The following is a 19,066-nucleotide window of genomic DNA, read 5'->3' on the forward strand; positions in this document are numbered from 1 at the left end:
CCTTTACCTCGATCAAAAGCCAAGAATGTCAGCTCACTGTGTACCTTTGGTCTGTTTCTAAAATTAATGCATGTAGATTGTGTTTAATCGGGTGTTGGATAGGCTTGCTGATGTTTAGCAGTGGAGATAAATAATGTATGTAAACAAGTGTAACCAGGACATTCAGGATTTCGGTCAGATTTATTAATGGTTTACAACCATGTAAAATTACCAACAATTTTTTTTATTATTATTCAGAACAACATAATTTTATCAGTAACAAATGTAGGACATTAGGAATGTTCCAAGGTTTTCTGAAAGGGTGTCATGGAATTTTGAAATCTGGCTACAGCTGAACAAAGTTTGAATTTTATATCAAATAAAAGGAAAATTTCATGGGGAGGGGTGAAGGGGTCAGATGTTAGAATTATAGAAGTTACAGTTAGAATGACATGCCTGAGTATTTTGTAACTAAATTGTATATATGCAGTCTTAGCAGGGAGAGAACATCACATTGTAATGGATTTTACATTAGGACCACTGATTCACTGTTGGAGGTGGGGGTGAAGTGGGGTGGTGTTGTATGATAGTAATGAGTGGTAGTTGGGTTAGAATATGGAGTGGAGGGTATGGATAGTTATGATGTGGAGCCATTGCAGTTGCTTAGTCTTTAATCTCATCTAGCCATAGGCCAAATCACCCAAGTGGTATGGTCCAGTGTCCATTATCTTTGTCCATCAGTGTAACTTGACATGGAAGGCTATAGGCTTTATTTTTGAGCAGATTGTCATCAAGCTTGGTGAATAAGCTTATGTCATTGAGATCTTGGATGAGTTTGATTGTGAGCAGCATATGTGCATATTAATGAGGCATTCTTTCATGTGATTGGCTGAGGTTATGACCACGAGGCTTCATTACTGAACAGATTGTAATCAGACATGGTTTTTAAGCGTATTTCATTGAGATCTTTTGGATAGGATCAAATGAGAGACTTATGTGCATATTATTTTGGCATTCTTGTATATGATCAGGGTACTATAAAGGCTTTTTTTTCAGGGTGGTGTCCATGTCAGCATCATGATTTTGAGAACTAAAAATTCTTTCTTGAGAGAGGCACTCTTTACCTGAAATTCAGCACAGTTACAAAATAGTTCTCTATTTGTATACTATATAATCAGATTGTTTTCTCATAGCAATCTCCTTTTGCTTTTGTACTTTCTGCAAGTTTATATCACTTGGAAGGTGTCCTGAGTGGCCAAGTAGTCAAAAGCGTTTATATTTACTGATCACTGCCTGTCTGTGTGGGTTTGAGTCTCTGGCTCAGCCAATGTGGGTATGTGACAAAGTGGCCAGTTGCTTCCTGTGGGTCAACATTTTTATTGGGGTTTTCCTGTGTTCTTCCTCCACTGGTTGTACTGGCTGCCATGTACAGCCTACCTTGTCCTGAGAAATGGTGACAACAACAACAACATGCACTTTGTAATATCAAAAGATTAAGGTCTGGTAATTTTTTATTTAAACCATGTATAGTGCATACTATGTACCATAATTGAGCCAGATAATGAAACCCTTCAATTTTCTGTGTGCCATATATTCCAAATTTGTAATAGTTTTAAATAATAAAAGAATGGAGACATGTAACCTTATTTTTAAGCTGATGAAAAAGAAAAAAATTTGGAAAATAAACTTAGGAATGTTCTACTTGTATTAAAAACAGGCTGATCTTAGATTTTTCACCAATGGCAGTACTTGTTTCATTGTTTAACAAGCAAAATGAAAAGCGAACCAGAATCCTTTACTTGTAAAAGAAAACACTGAAACATTATCATGAAATTGTGCTTTGTTGTGTAATGCAACCTAGACCACGTCTGAGCATTTATTTGGTGCATTGATACATTATGCTGACTGTATAGATAATATTCTGACGTATGAAGACTGTTGCTAATTTTCTCAGACAGACCTGTGTTTACTATTAAAAAAAAACATATTTATCACCAAAATCAACAAATTCTGACTAGTTGGTCTTATATGAAAATAGTGCCTAAAATTAAGAGAATGGTTTACCCAGCATACTCGATGTCAAAAGGACTGTCTTTGACAATACCTGACTTTGTTAGCATAATGCAGGGAAATGAATATTATAATAGAAGAATGGCCTACTTGGTATGCATGATGGAAAGTTAACAGCGTACCCAAGAAGAATATATTGTTATCGATGATTTGATGTCCCTTTTCTAGTGCATATATAGTTAAGGAGGTGATCGTGATAGACTGAATTGTTCAAGATATAAAAAGAAAATAATAATTTGCTGTACTTGATGTATTTTATCTTCTCCTTGGACATACATATCAAGTCAGAAATAGATTTGATAGTGTGTATATATCTCACATTTTATAGGGTTGAGAGGTGAAATTGGGTGAGGAGGGCAACTTAAAAGCCTAATTTTTTTAATTAATTTTTATTTTGATTGTTAGCAGCGAAATTTAGGGGCAGTATGTGATCAAGAGAGTTTTTAAACATTTTTGTTAGATATAACCACTGATCGTAATTACTTTCATAAGTACACCAGAAACTCATTATGTGCAAATGCATTTCACTACATTGTTTTATGCATACCATATGCATTTCACAACATTGTTTTATGCATACAAAATTCCAAGTGATTGCTAGCAATCATATCATGTTATTACTAAATGGTATTTTCTTGATGGAGAATAATATTATCAGTAAACTCATGTCACAGAGATCTTGTATACTTACATATGATATATTTATGAAATTTGATTAGTGTGTTCAAATTCAAAATTACACAAGGCAGAAGCTAGATGTAGGTAGTGAAATACATATGCTTTTAATTCTCCATATTTTTATTTTTGGTGCACCTATTTGTGGACATTGCTGCATGTTTTTGCCTTTCTTAGAGTCAGCATCCATACAAGGTAAATTGCTAAAGTAAGTTGGGGTATATGTACCTGCGATGCAGGTGAGACATGGCATTATACAGAATTAGTTGACTGCTCTGGTGGCCTAGTGGTTAGAACATCTGCATTGGATGCGGGAGGTTGCGGGTTTGAACACCAGAAGGGTTGGTTGGCCTGGTGTCAGGATAATATGACTGGGTGGGACATCATGCATCATGTTTGCAGCATGATGTCTCAGTGCTAGACATCACTATAAACTGCCAAGCTGCAGATATTGTAGTGATATGACTGAAAAACTGTTAAAGCTACATTAAAAATCCAAATCACAAACACACACACACAGAGAATTATTTGCTTTCTGTTCATTATTAACAGATTTTGAAGTTGTTTTTCAGTTATAACCATCAAACTTGAGAACAATCCTTGAATTTAATTGATTTTGTGGATGGAAAGCACATTTACAGATTTTATTTGCAATTTCATTCTTGTCCTCTCTTGGTACTTTTTTTTAAAGCATCAGCATTATTCTTGTTTTTACGGTAAATATTAATTATGATTTTTTTGGCCAACACATATTTTACTATTTTAAAATAATTTTTGAAAATATGAATTACATTTGGCATTATTTTGCAGGATAAATTATAATAATGCAGCAGAAGCATTTATTATTTTGAGAATTTTGAGATTAACTTTATGTTAAGAGGTAAATATGTTAATTTTTCATATTTTTCTTGTTGGGAAGAGAAGATATCACAAATATGGGACTAAAATTTGAAATAAAAGGTATACAGACCTCTAATTGACACCTAGTTTTTAAATAGATAATGAAACATACTTTTTTGAAAGAATGTATGAATATTTACCGTATATGTTTGCTCATAAGTCAAGTCAAACTACAGATAATAAAGATCTTGCTCTGCCATTGCATCAACACCTGCAGATCAGGGTCTCTGTTTTTTGTTTTGTTAATTACTCTCAACAAAACTGCACAGAACCAGATCTGATAGCATATTATGCAATGGCATATCAGGAATTTAGTTGCTTGTTTTACTCAACTTATTAGCAAGACCATATGGTCTTATAGTTGATTGTAATTCTGTGTCCAGAGGGTGTATGGAAGAAATAAAACCATGTGAATCTTAATTTGCCTGTTATAAATATGTAAAATAGAAATGAAAAACTTTTTTGGCATAGGAATTGTTGAGCAGTTAGATTTGTATGGAGTGAAGCTCAGTATATCAGATTTCTAAATGAGTGCTCTAATATCAACAAATATATAAATCAGCTGCTTCATTTGTTCAGAGTATGTACAGATGAATAATTTTCTTCATGTGAAAACAAAGTGTTTTAAGTTTCAGTTGGTTCTGCAGTTTGAATGTATCCATTTATGTACAGCTATTTCTTGCTCATCTTCAAACATTAAGCATATCATTGTATCTGCAACTTGTCAATAAAGTGAATTCAAAGTTCATATGACATTTCCTTGATCCTAGGACATTTCCTTAATAAATATACTTTTGTACAATTTTAAAAAAATTACCATATGTATATGCTTATAGGTCAGGCCCAACATCAAGCAACATAGTTCCTGATCTAAAATGTATTGTGAGACAGCAGATTTGGATGATCTATAAAGTTTGAAGTTTGATCCAACGTTTCGTACAAGATCCAACTTCAAACTGCATAGATCATCCAAATCTGCAACCTTGTTATATCTGGGTATAAGTTGTTTGCTGTTGGACATGACCTATAAGTGTGTATATATGGTAATTTTAAAAAAGTTTTACACTGCAGCCACACATATTGTTACAGCATTTAAAGACCATTTTATATAACATCCTTCTTAATATTCGTATGTCAGGAAAAGATGTTTAGCGGATATTGATCCATGCTGATTCTTTGGAGCAATCAGTAGAAAAAACAACATGAACCCTGATCTGCTGGTGCATTTGCAGTTTGCTTTAGGACAGGACTTGTAATGAGCAAATAAATAATTTTTTGACACATTAACCCCTGGAGCTTTTTGTTATTTTTGCCTGAAAATCGAGCAGGAAACACATTTAGAAAGCTATTTCTGAATAGACTCGAAAACACCAAATCCCCGGTCATCTTTCAATAACATACTGTATAGTTGTGTTGGAAACATTGTTTTTCGTTGGCTATTTGACTTGCGCATGAGCAGAAGGGTAAAAGTTGGATTTATTCTTTTTTTTTTTTTTTTTTGCAAGACAGAGCCATTATTTTTGTATGGAGATCACTCTTTATTCCAAATGCCCATCTTATCCTACTTTTTGCAAAGGCTCATCTGTCTTTTTGCAGTTCATACCGGTTTGCCTTAGATCTGAGACCAAAAAGTCTAAAATCCAGACACAAAATTGAACTACGACCACGGGCGAATTTTGGGTTTAAAAAGAGTCGGGTCCAAAAAATGAGGTTTTTCTATCAGTATTTTGTAGTGCAACTAGATATTCCAGATTATTTGGTATCATTGTAGAACTACATCTGTCTGCCTTTCTATAATACTACCCACTTTAGTGTATCAATCATGACCATGACGCTACAGAGCTTGGCAGTAGGCTACTACCTCCTTCCCCGTAAAGTCATCGCTAGGGGTTAATGTGTTAAAATTGTATACTCTTTGTTATTTTAGCAGTATCTATAGACCATTATTAACAAGGTACTTATATATATATATATATATATATATATATATATATATATATATATATATATATATATATATATATATATATAATGAAAGGAGGCTACAGTAGGCAGTTCAGCAAAGAAGGCATATAATAACAATCAAGGTCATTCACTAAAATGAAAGCAAATTCAGTCAAGTTACCCCTATTCTAAAATGAAAGTAAAATCTGTCTGCCATGGTGCTAACACTCACTGACATAAAAAAGAGGAAAACAATATAATGTAAACTGTGCCTCATTAACTTACATAATAACTGCTACAACAGATTTTCATCATTTATTTATCTAATTTATATTTCATGTACATTCTTGTCTGTGTATGTACTTGATTGGCAGTAAAATGTTCAGGACATTGGTTTGTTTATGTTCTATTATTCTTTACATACTGTACATGTTTCTTAAATTTTACTTTGAGTTCATGCAGATGAACATGTGCTAAATGTTTCCTTCCTTTACAATGATGATGATTATTATTATTATTATTATTATTATTATCAGGTAAAATTAAGTTGTTGACATAATGTCAATAAACGTTGATGATGAAAAAGTACACACTAGTCAGTAAATTCATAGACATTATGTTTTCACTTCTCAACATAATCTTGGTAATGGAGGTGTGGATTTGATGGTGGGTTGGTTGTGATTAACTTTATTGTGATGAGAATATAAATAGATTATGAGTTAGTAATGGAAGACCAGATTAGCTGTTCCTGAGCTGATTTTTCGTTGTTACAGGTGAAGTTTGTTACATAAAGCAGGCAAGTTAAACCAATGGGCCACACACAGTCCAGTCTTTTACATTGTGTGGCCTGGGTCATATAGGCAGCTCTTTTGAAATATGCATTTGCACATGTGGCCTTTGACCTGAAGCATGTTATCTATTTTGGCCCTCAGTCAAGAAAGGTTGGACACTCCTGGTATAAGCTAATTGACCATGGCAGGTACATTATATTGTACATGGAATTGGAAGGTGACACAGAAGCCTAGAAAGTGTATGAAATGCACACATCATTATAGATCCTCTTGTAAAATACCACATCTAAGGGTTGTTGTTGTTGTTGTGGGGTTTAACGCCATTTTTTAGCATACGATAGGCTATGCATGGCGGCCAGTATTTTAATGGTGGAGGAAGAACTTGGGGAAAACCCTGGGAAGAACCACTGACCCACGAGAAGCTACTGGCAAGCTTTCTCACATATCCACATAGGCTTAATCCTAGATTCAAACCCACGCAGACAGGTGAGATGGCAGTGATCCGTAACGGAGAGTGCTTTAGACCACTCGGCCACTCAGGGCCCCACATCTAAGGTTTGATGCTGAAATTTTTAAAGGAAATAGCTGCATGATCAAGCACCAAAAATGCTCTTCCATTATCCAGTTAAAGTCACCCGACAATGATCTATTGCAGAAAAATGAGAATAATTTCACACAACAAATTAATGCTTTTTGTAGAAAGCATGCATGTGAGATTTTGATTGCAGCAATCAGGTTAATTCATAATGCAACTGGTGACTTTTATAGTGAACTAACACTGCCACCAACCCCTCTTTTTTTACATTCATTTCTGACAGCAAAGAGCTATTTCAAATATTTTCCAGGGGTCCGAGTCTCGGATTCAGCTAATGTGGGTATGTGAGAAAGCTTGCCAGTAGCTTCTCGTGGGTCGTTGGTTCTTTCCGGGGATTTTCCGGGTTCTTCCTCCACCATTAATACTGGCTGCCATGTATGGCTTATTGTGTGCTGAAAAATGGCGTTAAACCCTACTACAACAACAACAAATATTTTCCTGCGATAAGGCAGCTAAAAGGATCAGTATGTGCCTTATGCATGAATAAAGTTCACTGGTACTATAACAAATTATCCTACTTTCCATCACCCTCTCAACCATCTTGATTTTTAGATATTTACCTCTGTAGCAGACATAGGTAAATACTTAAATATGTAAGCCAAGTCAGCTGTTCATTTGCAGGCCAAGTTAGGCATTTAATCTGCAGTGCTAGTCTAACTGTGACAGGCAGCCAGCCATCAAACATTAAGCCAACCCATTTTTAAGCCTAACTCAAAGTAAATCTAAACCACATTACAGAATAAGCTTCTGTGTGAATTTATAAATATTAGGCTTATGATGATTAGGTTCATGCCTTCTACCTTAAAAATTAGGGAGGTGTCAAAATAGGAAACTATCCAGTGAGACCTAATTGACTATGGCTGACATTTTTAAAGGAAATAGCTGCATGATCAACCAGCGAAAATGCTCTTCCATTATCTTGAAGAGTGATTGCCTATTATGATGCATAAGTAATCAAATGCTTTCTTTGTTCCTTCATCTTCAGATATGGAATATGATGGAAGATGAAGTTGTTTTAATGGATTTTTGCAGCAGTATTCATTCAGATTTTTCTCGTTGATTTGTTTTCTGAAAGACATGAAAAAAGTGAGGACATATTGGAAGAGAGAGAAACCACATGCAGTTGATATGTTGCCATGCTGACCTAGGGTTTAATGACAGAATTAAACTGTACAGATGCAGTTACATAATGATTCACAAAAAATGCCTGTAGTAAAATCGGTCATTGGTCCCATGGAATGTTTATAGGCAACAAGTAACTGACAGGTGTGGTAGGCAGGTGGCTTGGCAATTTGTCAATTTAACTTACTTGATTTCTTGGAAAAAATAGGTGCAGTGCCATTGTACTGATACTAGGTGCCTTTTCAGTATGCACAGTATGTAATATAAAAAAATTTCATAGCCATTGCTGTACATTAATTTTAGGAGTGATTGGATTTGTTGATCAAAGAGCTTCCAAGGCACAGAGAGGGTATCAAGTGAAAATGTAGGGGGTGTCTGCTTTTTATGCAAGTTAAGAGCAGAGACCGGAGCATAGGCACAGAAAAAATGATAATGACAGGTTGAAGTATAGACTTAGTCTGGAAGGTGGGGTGGAATTTTGGCTGTGTTTCAACAGGAGACAATGTACATTAAAAAGGCACTTCATTCTCCTTGTAAAGCAGTGACAGAAATGACTTGCTAAAATAAATGGGTCCGATAGCATCTATTCAGCAGTTTTTATGTGTTTTATATGGTATTAGTGAAGATGAATCTGTAGCTCAGAAAAAGATGGAAGTGGAAGTTTAAAAAAAAATTGCTATATATTGTTTTTCTACTTTCCTACTGGAAATAAATGTGGGGTTGGGGAATCATACAAATTATACAGCTGGTTGTTATGAATGCCTTGGTAACTGCCTGATTTTCACTTCCTGGTTGTAGATCCAACAAACCACTTACCACCAGTCACAGCTATGCAATTCACTCTAGCACAGAACTGGTCTTATAAATTTTTTCAAAGGCTTCCATGCACATAGGCAAGTGAATTTCCAAGTTTTACATGGACATTTATAATTTAACTTGCCCACTATCTGCATGTTATACTTGCCATAATATCAGATTTGATCTTTTCTGATGGTATAACTGCATCTGGACACTAAGGTGCCAGGGTGAAAGATGTGTAACTTCTGTAGACAAACAGGAAATGGGTATTTGAGGACCTGATGGTAGAAGTTTCAAGATGCATGTATTTACACATGTGCGTATGTGCGTGGAAGCATTTAACAGTGCCCCAGTATAACAGATATTAAATAGTGCCAAGAAAAGGTAAAGCTTGAAAAAAAAAAAATGTAAATATGATCCGTATGTCAACTATGCCCATGTAGCTATGATTACCCCATGATTGCTGTAAAGCCTCTTCCCCACTTTTGTAAAATGCAGCTTAATTTTATTTAGGAAAGCACTTTCCAGAATGACATAACCACCACAAACATAACCCCTCCTCCCATTAGGTTATCATAGGAGAAAATTGACATTTTCAAAGACGTTAGCTTTATTCAGTCTCATAGCAGAAGTTGACTTGATTTAGTCAGAACAAAAGAACTGTCAAACAATAGAGCTGCATCAGCATTACAGCTCTGAAATAATATAAACAATGTGTATTATTATGTGAAGCATAAGCAGTGATTTGTATGTGTATTTGCCATGAGCAAATCATGTAAATTGTATGAAGCAAAAGTGCTTGATTTGCAAGGTTTTAAATAATTCAGTCACATTTAAATATTACAATCTGCAAAAATCAGTTTTTCCAGACATGCCTAGAAGAAAATGTTATCATAAATAAACAGCTTAATAGCCTGCCTGTTTTTTTTCAGAGACAAAATGAAGAGAGGAAGCTGACATATCGAGAACAGCGTTTCCAGCAGTTTGCCTCCGTGGAATATCAAGGAATCGTTTATATGACACCACAAGACTTTCTTGAGTCTGTTACAGAGGAGACCCCAAGATGTAAGAGAAATTTCAATCATGACTCAGTGGAGCAACAGTGGCTCCGATTAGCTTGCTTGGTGCACAGTCCATGGCTTGGGTCTGAGTCCTGCTAAGACAAGTTCAGGCCTCAAAATAAGGATAAGTTTTCAATAACCCACAGGATCACGAAAATAAAGTTTTTATTGATCCTGCACAGTTTCACTCATCTTGCCTAAATTTGACTGATTCTGCCTAAATTTCACTGATCATGCGACCGCTCCGGTGGCCTTGTGATGCGTGAGGTCATGGGTTCAATCCCTGGCCGAGTGATACCAAAGACTTACAAAAATGGTACTAACAGCTGCCTTGCTTGGTGCTCAGCATTAAGAGGTTAGTGTTAGGACTGGTCGGCCTGGTGTCAGGATAATGTGACTGGGTGGGACATCATGCTACATGTCTGCGGCATGATGCCCCAGTGCTAGAAATCACTATAAACTGCCGCATTGTAGCAATATGACTGAAAAATTGTTAAAGATACATTAAAAATCCAAATAACAACAAATCACAACACTGATCTTGCCTAAATTTCACTGATCATGCCAAAATTTAACTGATCTTGTCTAATATCAAACAAAAGTCTATTCAATTTCCAATTCAGCATTTCTTATTCAGTACCATAGGGTCAGAACAGTAGCAACTGTATTTCACCAACAATTCTCAAGAAAAGCTGAAAGTTTGGGTTCAAGCTGCTCATGTTAAAAGATGCTGTCAGTTTGCTCTGTTGTGATCTCATGTATCTCTGTATAATGAGTTTGCATTGTGTGATTCCAGAGACAAATTATGGAGGATTTTGTGCCTGTCAACAGATGAAGTACCATGTGCACTTCTGTATTTCTCCAAATTTTCAATGTAGAAAGTGTACATCACAGCCTGTCCTTGGTCACACTTCAGCCATTTGCATTGACCACTCTGGTGGCCTAGTGGTTGGAGCATCTGCCTTGGATGCGGGAGGTTGTGGGTTCAATCCCTGGCTGAGTCATACCAGACTTACAAAAATGGTACTAACAAAGCATTAAGAGGTTAGTGTTGGGACTGGTCGGCCTGGTGTCAGGATAATGTGACCAGGTGGGACATTACGCTACATGTCTGCGGCATGATGCCCCAGTGCTAGACCTCACTATAAACTGCCACACTGCAGACATCGTAGCGATATGACTGAAAAATTGTTAAAACTACGTTAGAAACCAAATCACACACACAGAGCCATTTGCGTTCATTTGCCTGTCATTACTGGTACTTGGTTAGTCTCTCTATCATATTTGCATTTGTGCTTTTTCTCTCATCATATTCTAAGTTCTGCTATTTGATGATGGCCAAGTACCTTGCAAATATTTCCACATGTTTATGTTGTCACTGCACAGTGTATTGAATATTTCTCAGCAGTGATATAAGTATTAAAACATTGTTAAATATAATTCATTTATTTGTTCAATCAATTGTTGCAACCTTTTCTAATTGGTCGCTATTAGCCTGATACCCTTGACCTTTTGTTATCATCAGTAATGAAATCAGTGGTTGGGGCCAGTACATCAGTTTCATATGCACAAAGACCATTTTGACAAATGCACTAATTTACATGAGTTGTGAGTGATTGAACACTTATCCTTTTGCGAAATGAGCATTTATTGTATCTCATCAGTGTATGCTTCGGTGGCCTAAGTGGTTAGAGTGTCCAACTCAGATGTGGGCGGTAGTGGGTTTGAACCCTGGCTGAGTTACACCAAAGACTTATAAAAATGGTACTTGCAGCTACCTTGCTTGGTGCTCAGCATTAAGAGGTTAGTGTTAGGACTGGTTGGCCTGGTCTCAGGATAATGTGACTGAGTGGGACATCATGTCATCATGTCTGCATTATGTTGCCCCAGTGCTAGAGGATATTACTGAAAATTTATTCACGCTATGCTAATCCAAAGCATGCACACACGTCCATATGCACACACATACATGCGCGCGCTCCACAGCAGTTGGCTTTTATTATGTGCATGTCATATCTCATTCAACTTGTGATGATTTCACAGTTGCACATCTTTTACCACTTATTACGACAGGATTCAGTACAGAGTATGTAAGATGAGCCATTGTTGAATATATCTGACAATCTAGGTAGAACATTCCAGTGTCGTGATGTTGCTTCCTACTGCTATATACCTCTATCGGTACATGATGAAACAAACAGATAATGCAACTGGACATACTGGGTGGATATGCATATGGGAAATTTTGGTGTCTGTATGGTGTCTTAAATATTTTAAATGGTGTTTCTTTAAACTATAATGTTTCTAACCATAGGTTTTCTCAACAGACATGTTTTTTAAGTTAAATAATGGTAGCTTTAATAAAAATGTATCTGTATTATCAATAAATCAATATGTGTAATACTGTGTAAATCAGTGTGTAATGTTGTGCAAGTCGATATGTGTAATGTTGTGTAAATCAATATGTGTAATGTTGTGTAAATCGATATGTGTAATGTTGTGTAAATCAATATGTGTAATGTTGTGTAAATCGATATGTGTAATGTTGTGTAAATCAATATGTGTAATGTTGTGTAAATCAATATGTGTAATGTTGTGTAACATGCACTGCAATCAATTCTCATCAACACTGGCTTTATCCTGAAGACACAACTTTCGATGTTAAAATCGTAAAAGAAAATAAATAACATAAAAATCCTACTAACAGTCCTTTTAAACAGAGATGTAGATATGTATCATATATAAGTGGGTAGTCTGCGCATACCTGATAGTCATATTCATGTTTTTGTATAGATTTACTGATTTTGTTTATAAATGTATCAATTTTGTAAACATTTGCAGACAGTAAACTGTAACAAAGCAAATTTGTGAACAAAAATGTTATTGCAACACATACACGAGACAATCTTGTCACAGTCAGTGTGACATATAACAATTAACTTTGACAAATGGGTTAGCCCTGCAATAAATGACTAAACTGTGACAAAATGGGATGTTTCTGGTTGGGGGCATGATTGACTGGCTATGCAAAATTTGGGGTGGGTGTTTTCCAGATGAATTTCACTGTTTTAAGTAATTTTACTTGCAAAATAAATTAGTCATTCCAAGGTTTTCTACAGAGGAGTAGAAAGTGTTCTCCCATTATAAATTGACTAATGGATAGGTGTCTGAAAGTTGAGGGCATGGGAAAGAGAGATTTGGGTTCATAGAAAAAGAGCAAATCTCAGGCACATGGGGAAAAACAGCTTCATATCTGCATGACACAGTGGTGAAGGATATGACTGTAACAAGTTAAATGGGTTGAATTTTAGATTTATACCGGTAACAGAACACTTTTGATGGTGATACAAATACAGTGTTTTTGATGAATGACTCAAATGAAGAAAGAATTATGATTAATATGTGCATGTATAAGATCCAAATAAACAAAATTAACACAATCCGCATGAACCTAATTATGTAACATAAATGTGAATACAAGTAAATGACCTTAAACACAGTACAAGGACAAAGGTTAATGATTCACAGTAATTTCACACGATGAAAAGAATGATGTGTTTTACTCAAATAGTAAAAATGATGTTCTTTACTATCATATAGTAAAATGATGTAATTACTCAAATAGTGAAAAATGAGGTACTTTACTCAAATAGTAAAATAATGAAACAATGGGACAGATATCGTACAAAATATCTTTACACTCCAAAAACACTGTGTATAACAAACCCCAAAATTAGCCCATGGCTAAACGATTACATGTATGGAGTTACACAAAACACTCTGTCACTAGCATACTTGGCTACCAGTCACACTGATCAGTCAAGCAATCAGCAGTACAGGTAGTCACCGACCATCATTCAGTTCCTTGGTTAATCAAGCAATCAGCATCCACCAATCGGTTAGCAATGCCTGATCACCTGCTGCTCAACTAGCAACACACTGTTCATTCAGCTCAGTGGCTGCTATGGTCAGCTTTACAGTTGCTATGGTCAACTTCTGTGGTCAGCTCTACAGTTGGTACCTCGTCTACTCTGATCAGCAAGCTCTACAGCTGAAGATGTGCTGACAATGTGCAAGTCCTTGAGTAAACTGCTCACTGACAAGACGTTCTATAACGTAAATATTTTGTCCTACGGTGAGGCATTGATACACAGACAATGTAGCCCTACATTGTCTGTGTGCTAGATGAATCGGTTTTTCCCATCGAAAGCACTTCACGCTTGCGGCATTGGATGAACTGAACTCAGTGTTTCAAAATATTAAACAATATACATAAATCACACTTGGGTATCGTTGCACACAAAAAAAACGAAACCTGAATATATGTGTTTAATGAATAAAGGCATTTATACAATTCTGTGACAATGACCTCCCGCACCCAAGGTGGATGCTAGGCCACCGGATCGGTCTGGGAAAAGGTTGGGTTTCTAATCTATTTGATTAATGGCATTGTTTTTGGTTATTGTGAACTTAGTTTGCATTTAGAAATTTTGGTAAATGTTGCATCTTATGTTTAATGGTGAATAGCTCAAACTGCATTCAGTAACCAGACCCAGATCTGCAATAACACTATGCAATAGTGGATCAAAGTTTATCCCTGTTTGACTTGAATTTTTTTAGTAGAACTAGCTGCATGTACTCAGGTCAACCTGTACAGAGTAGTGAATCAGGTTTTGTGATGATGAGGGTTCAGCAAAACGTAGTATCATGCCTTTTCTGGAATTTGAGACAGGGAAAAAACCTTTAGCATTGTGCTGATGCTGATGACAAATAAATATTCTTACTGCCTTTTACTCTGAAAAAATGTAAGAAAAGAGGGTAGTTTCTGCTTTGGTAACTTTCAACTATCAAAGTCATAGTCATTGCTTGTACAGGTCAAGATCTTGTTATTGCATGTGCAGTTCAAGGTCATAGTTATTGCATGCACAGGAATCATGCATTTAAGTTCAAAGAGATTCCAGTAGAAATTCACACCAAAGAAGTATCTTTTGCATACACATTCACAATATGGGATCAATAAAAGTACACCAGAAACTATTTTAAGGCTGAATTATTTATGCTCAAGTCATATATTTAAAACATAAGGACTTGTTTTGACTTAAACAGATAGGGGAGATATAAACGAATTTTACAGCTAAATTATTTTGGTTTATACAAATTTGCAGCTATGTATGAAATATGTGCTCTGTGCAGTAGTGTTTATTCAGACTTTACCGTATGACATGGGAGAATGTCTTGAAACACGTTAGAATCTAGAAACATAGGAATATATTTTACAGCTAACTTCTATAATTCAGTTAGATGCAAATTGAAAAGATTTTGTAAATGCATACCCCATGAAGAGAGTTTTGATCTCGCTATGAATAATAACATTTTTCATGACTAGATCCCTTTGACTGCCAAGTATATGAATAATTTTGTATTTTAGAGACAAGTTCTGCAGTACATATAATTTTCATATTTTTTTACAAGTCATGAATGGACTTGAGTTGCACTGACAAAGTTTTTTCTTCTTCTTTTTTGTGATTTTTCTTTTGGTGGAGAGGAAATTTTCCTTATTCAGCTTTGTTATTTAATCATAATTTTCTCATGGCTGGGAAGGGGCTACATTATATGTCTTGAACAAGTGCACTTAAAAATGAAAATTTAATTATTAACATCCCATAGACAGTCAATTTGTATTGCTTTTATGTGAAAGTACTCCCAAATGAATACATAACTCGTATTTCATATAGGATTGATAAGCTCGATAGGTTCCAGAACAAAACTAGAGATAATGTATTCTTGCAGGTAATGAGGAGTACTGAGTTTCATTACGCCATTTCATCCTCCACTCTTGGGGAGGTCCAGCAGACACATTCTTATTCCAATACATGTTAAGGTCATGAAAGTGAAGTTATAAGCAGTATTTGTCAATGAAAGGGATTAGCATGTGACATTATAAATTAGTTGAGAAGATATTTACCGTATGAATGCCAAACAGTTCCAGACTAAATTGTTCATTTGCCAATTTTTAGTACTGTTGTGGAGTATCTTCTATTTTGGCATTAGCATTGTTTGATAAATAAACAAGAACGCAATCAAATGAATAAACATTTGAATTGCATTGATAAAAAGAAATACTAATTTGAAAACTAATGTCTTTGATGGCTCATGCAGATTTTTTTAAACTTCGTATTTCAAAAATTGGGGAGTACATTAAGTTAGGAGATAATTGCAGACTCAATAATGAAAGAATTGACAATTGTGGAAAATGGATGCAGGAAATTTTACAGTCAAAAGCTATGGATTGTGATACAAAAATATTAGAGGTGAAATCTATTGTATCATGTATACGGTATAATCACATGAAATTCTGTGGCCACCAGTTACCTGGATAAGTCAGCCCTTTGATGTCACAAATGTTTGTATGAGAAACATAGTATTGTAGCTACAAAAAAAAGAGACAGGGACACAATTTTGGCAGCAGGCCAAATTGCCCCCCCCCCCCCCCCCCCCGCTCTTACCTTTGTGTTTTTATTGCTTTTCTGTGTCTATCCATTTTCTGCTGGTTGGATCTGTGTATCTGTATCCAGGTCTGTTTGATATTTTGATTGAATTTAATCAATAGGCTGTTTTACACCTTAATTCTTCATTGTTAGCTTCATTATAATCCCATCACTAACTTTTAAAAAAAAATTGTTGCCACGTTTTACTGAAGAAAGATTTGTTCTTTGATAAGGCCACATCTAATGCTGGTCATTGGAGAAATACACATACTGCAACTTTGGAAGTAAAAATGTGGCTTTCAGTTTTAAAAACAAAGCAAAACAATCAGTCTGATATGTACGGGGGAAAATTCTTTTATTCTTATATGTGTAATGCATGCATCTGTTTCTTGCTTAATGAAGAATTTGTAAAGTTTTGTAGTGTGGTGGGGAAAAAAATCCCAACTATTGTAGCCCGTTTCACCAGCAGCCTATGGGATGGAACAAAATGTGCTGGCATTTATTTTATGGTGTTACGTGTTTATGCTCAAATAAACAGTACCACAAGAAAGAGTGAAAAGAACAAGCTTTGAAAAATTTAACAAATAATTTATTTCTCTGGAAAAACTCTTTAAAAAATGGAAAAAATAAGAACTTACGGTTTTAAGAATTCAAAAATAATCCAAGAATTAAATTTTAGAAGTCCCAATAATGAAATATTCTAATGAATTCAAGTTCGAGTCCCGACGAAAGATTCCAAGATGGAAGGTGATGATGTATATTGTATCCTTCGTGGTGTTGGAATGTCTGCAGTTCTGTGTTATTCACAAACAAAAATCCTGTGTTTGAATTTCCCAATAAAATTTAAATAATTATCGTTGTCCAAGAATTCTGTATGAGCGCACATATATTTCCAGGAAAAAGAATTATTCCTTTTGAATTTAAATAATTCGAATAAACATTAAAATGATTTTCCCCCTACTTGTCACAAATAAACGAACATCTTGACATCAATTGTTTTAAGTCCAGACTGAGAAAAATCTCTACAAACAATGATTATACAGTAACTCGAAATGCAAAACAAATTCCAGGATGAGGGTCAACTTTCCTGAACCTTTGAGAAGTATTTACTTGTAAAAGCACATAGTCCCAGTATGACCTTGACAAAAACCAATCATTTTACTCTTAGAATATGAGAAAAATAAAAATTTGTTTACTTGTCTCAATGATTTCTGAAATCAAGGTCGGGAACCAGGTCAGCTTTAGGTGTTTACAACCGAACAGTCAATGTCAAATTATTTTCTGAAAAAATTGAAACTCCTTGTAAAGAAAATTACATTATTTTGACATGTAATGAAATTAAAAAAAAAAAGATATTAAAACTTTCAAACAATTAAATCAATTAAAAATTAATTCAATGATACATAACAATGGAATATTTTTTTTTCAAATGCAAAAGATTCAAAGAAGAAAATAGTGGGGATGGATTGAATAAACAGATTACCACATACCAAGTTATTTACAATCACATTTACGGGTCTGGGGTTTTGTTCCCTTTAAAGGATGTGTCTGTCTAAGCTCAAAATAAGGGAAGTGAAACACTGGCCGAATATGATTTATATTTATTTTAGTGATTTGACCTTTATGAGTGTCGGTTTGATAAAATCCAGATCTGTGATAATTATCAGTTGGTACTTATGATGCAAAGATCTCCTTTTCAATAAAAAAATTCCAAACACCCTGTTCAAAACAGTACCATGTCATGTTTAGGCCTGTTGCAGTATAACTCATTTTAAAATTCTAAAACTACTATTGACACTTGATATTTTTTCTTTATGTATTTGGAGGTTATTATTATTGTTAGAAATGCTTTAAAATTGAACTGGTAAATTCTTTTATATGTATGAAATGGTGTTCTATTACAGCACAAGATATCACCTGCACTGTTAATAGTTGATAAGCATGTTTGAACAGTTTAACACTTAAGATATATATATATGTATATGTATATATATATATATATATATATATATATATATATATATATATATATATATATATATATATATATATATGCACACACAAACACACACTTATGTGATGTAATCTTTGAGAAAATATTTCATTTTATCATCACAATGCATGCCATTTAAGTGATGACTTTGATAGGTTGTTTAGGGGGTGGAGGTGTAGATAGGTTGTTTTGAGGGTGAGGGCATATACTTGAAAGTAAGATAACCATGGCAGTAGCAGAAATACTGTTGGCACTTTGTATACCCATTTGTCTTTCCCTTCATTACACTTCCTACTCCAGTTATGTTCATTAAAGAGTAAAAGAAAAGCAAACTTATTAGGATATTTGTTTACAAAGTGACAAAGTGAACAGGAGGTGTTATGGAATAAGATTATGCATTATGGAATTGTGTGAAACCCTCTGTCTGACCATAACCCTTTGCATGGAATTGTGTGATGCCCACTGTCCGACCATAACCCCTTGCGTGGAATTGTCATGCCCACTGTCTGATCATAACCCCTTGCATAGAATTGTGTGATTCCCACTGTCAGACCATAAGTCCTTGTGTGGAAAAAACTTTCCGAAGATAAACCCATCTGAATAAATGAAAACATAAAATACAACAAGATAGAATATTATGGTAAAGATGT

General features: G+C 35.0%; 2 protein-coding genes across 5 annotated transcripts in view; one reads left to right on the forward strand and one right to left on the reverse strand.

The window, feature by feature from the left end:
* The window catches only part of LOC149797925 (uncharacterized), a 47,164-nt gene that overhangs the window by 20,250 nt on the left and 7,848 nt on the right, over window positions 1–19,066 (reverse strand). The window lies entirely within an intron of this gene.
* Window positions 1–19,066, forward strand: part of LOC149797926 (calcium uptake protein 3, mitochondrial-like) — a 236,337-nt gene that overhangs the window by 7,349 nt on the left and 209,922 nt on the right. For all 4 annotated transcript variants that reach the window (XM_089962976.1, XM_089962977.1, XM_089962978.1 and 1 more), the window contains exon 2: window positions 9,807–9,939. In XM_089962976.1, the coding sequence (XP_089819102.1) occupies window positions 9,807–9,939 (133 nt within the window). The remainder of the gene's footprint in view (window positions 1–9,806; window positions 9,940–19,066) is intronic.

The sequence above is a fragment of the Sinohyriopsis cumingii genome, chromosome 6 (assembly GCF_028554795.1).
Source record: "Sinohyriopsis cumingii isolate HCF-2022 chromosome 6, ASM2855479v2, whole genome shotgun sequence".
Classification (NCBI taxonomy): Eukaryota; Metazoa; Mollusca; class Bivalvia; order Unionida; family Unionidae; genus Sinohyriopsis; species Sinohyriopsis cumingii.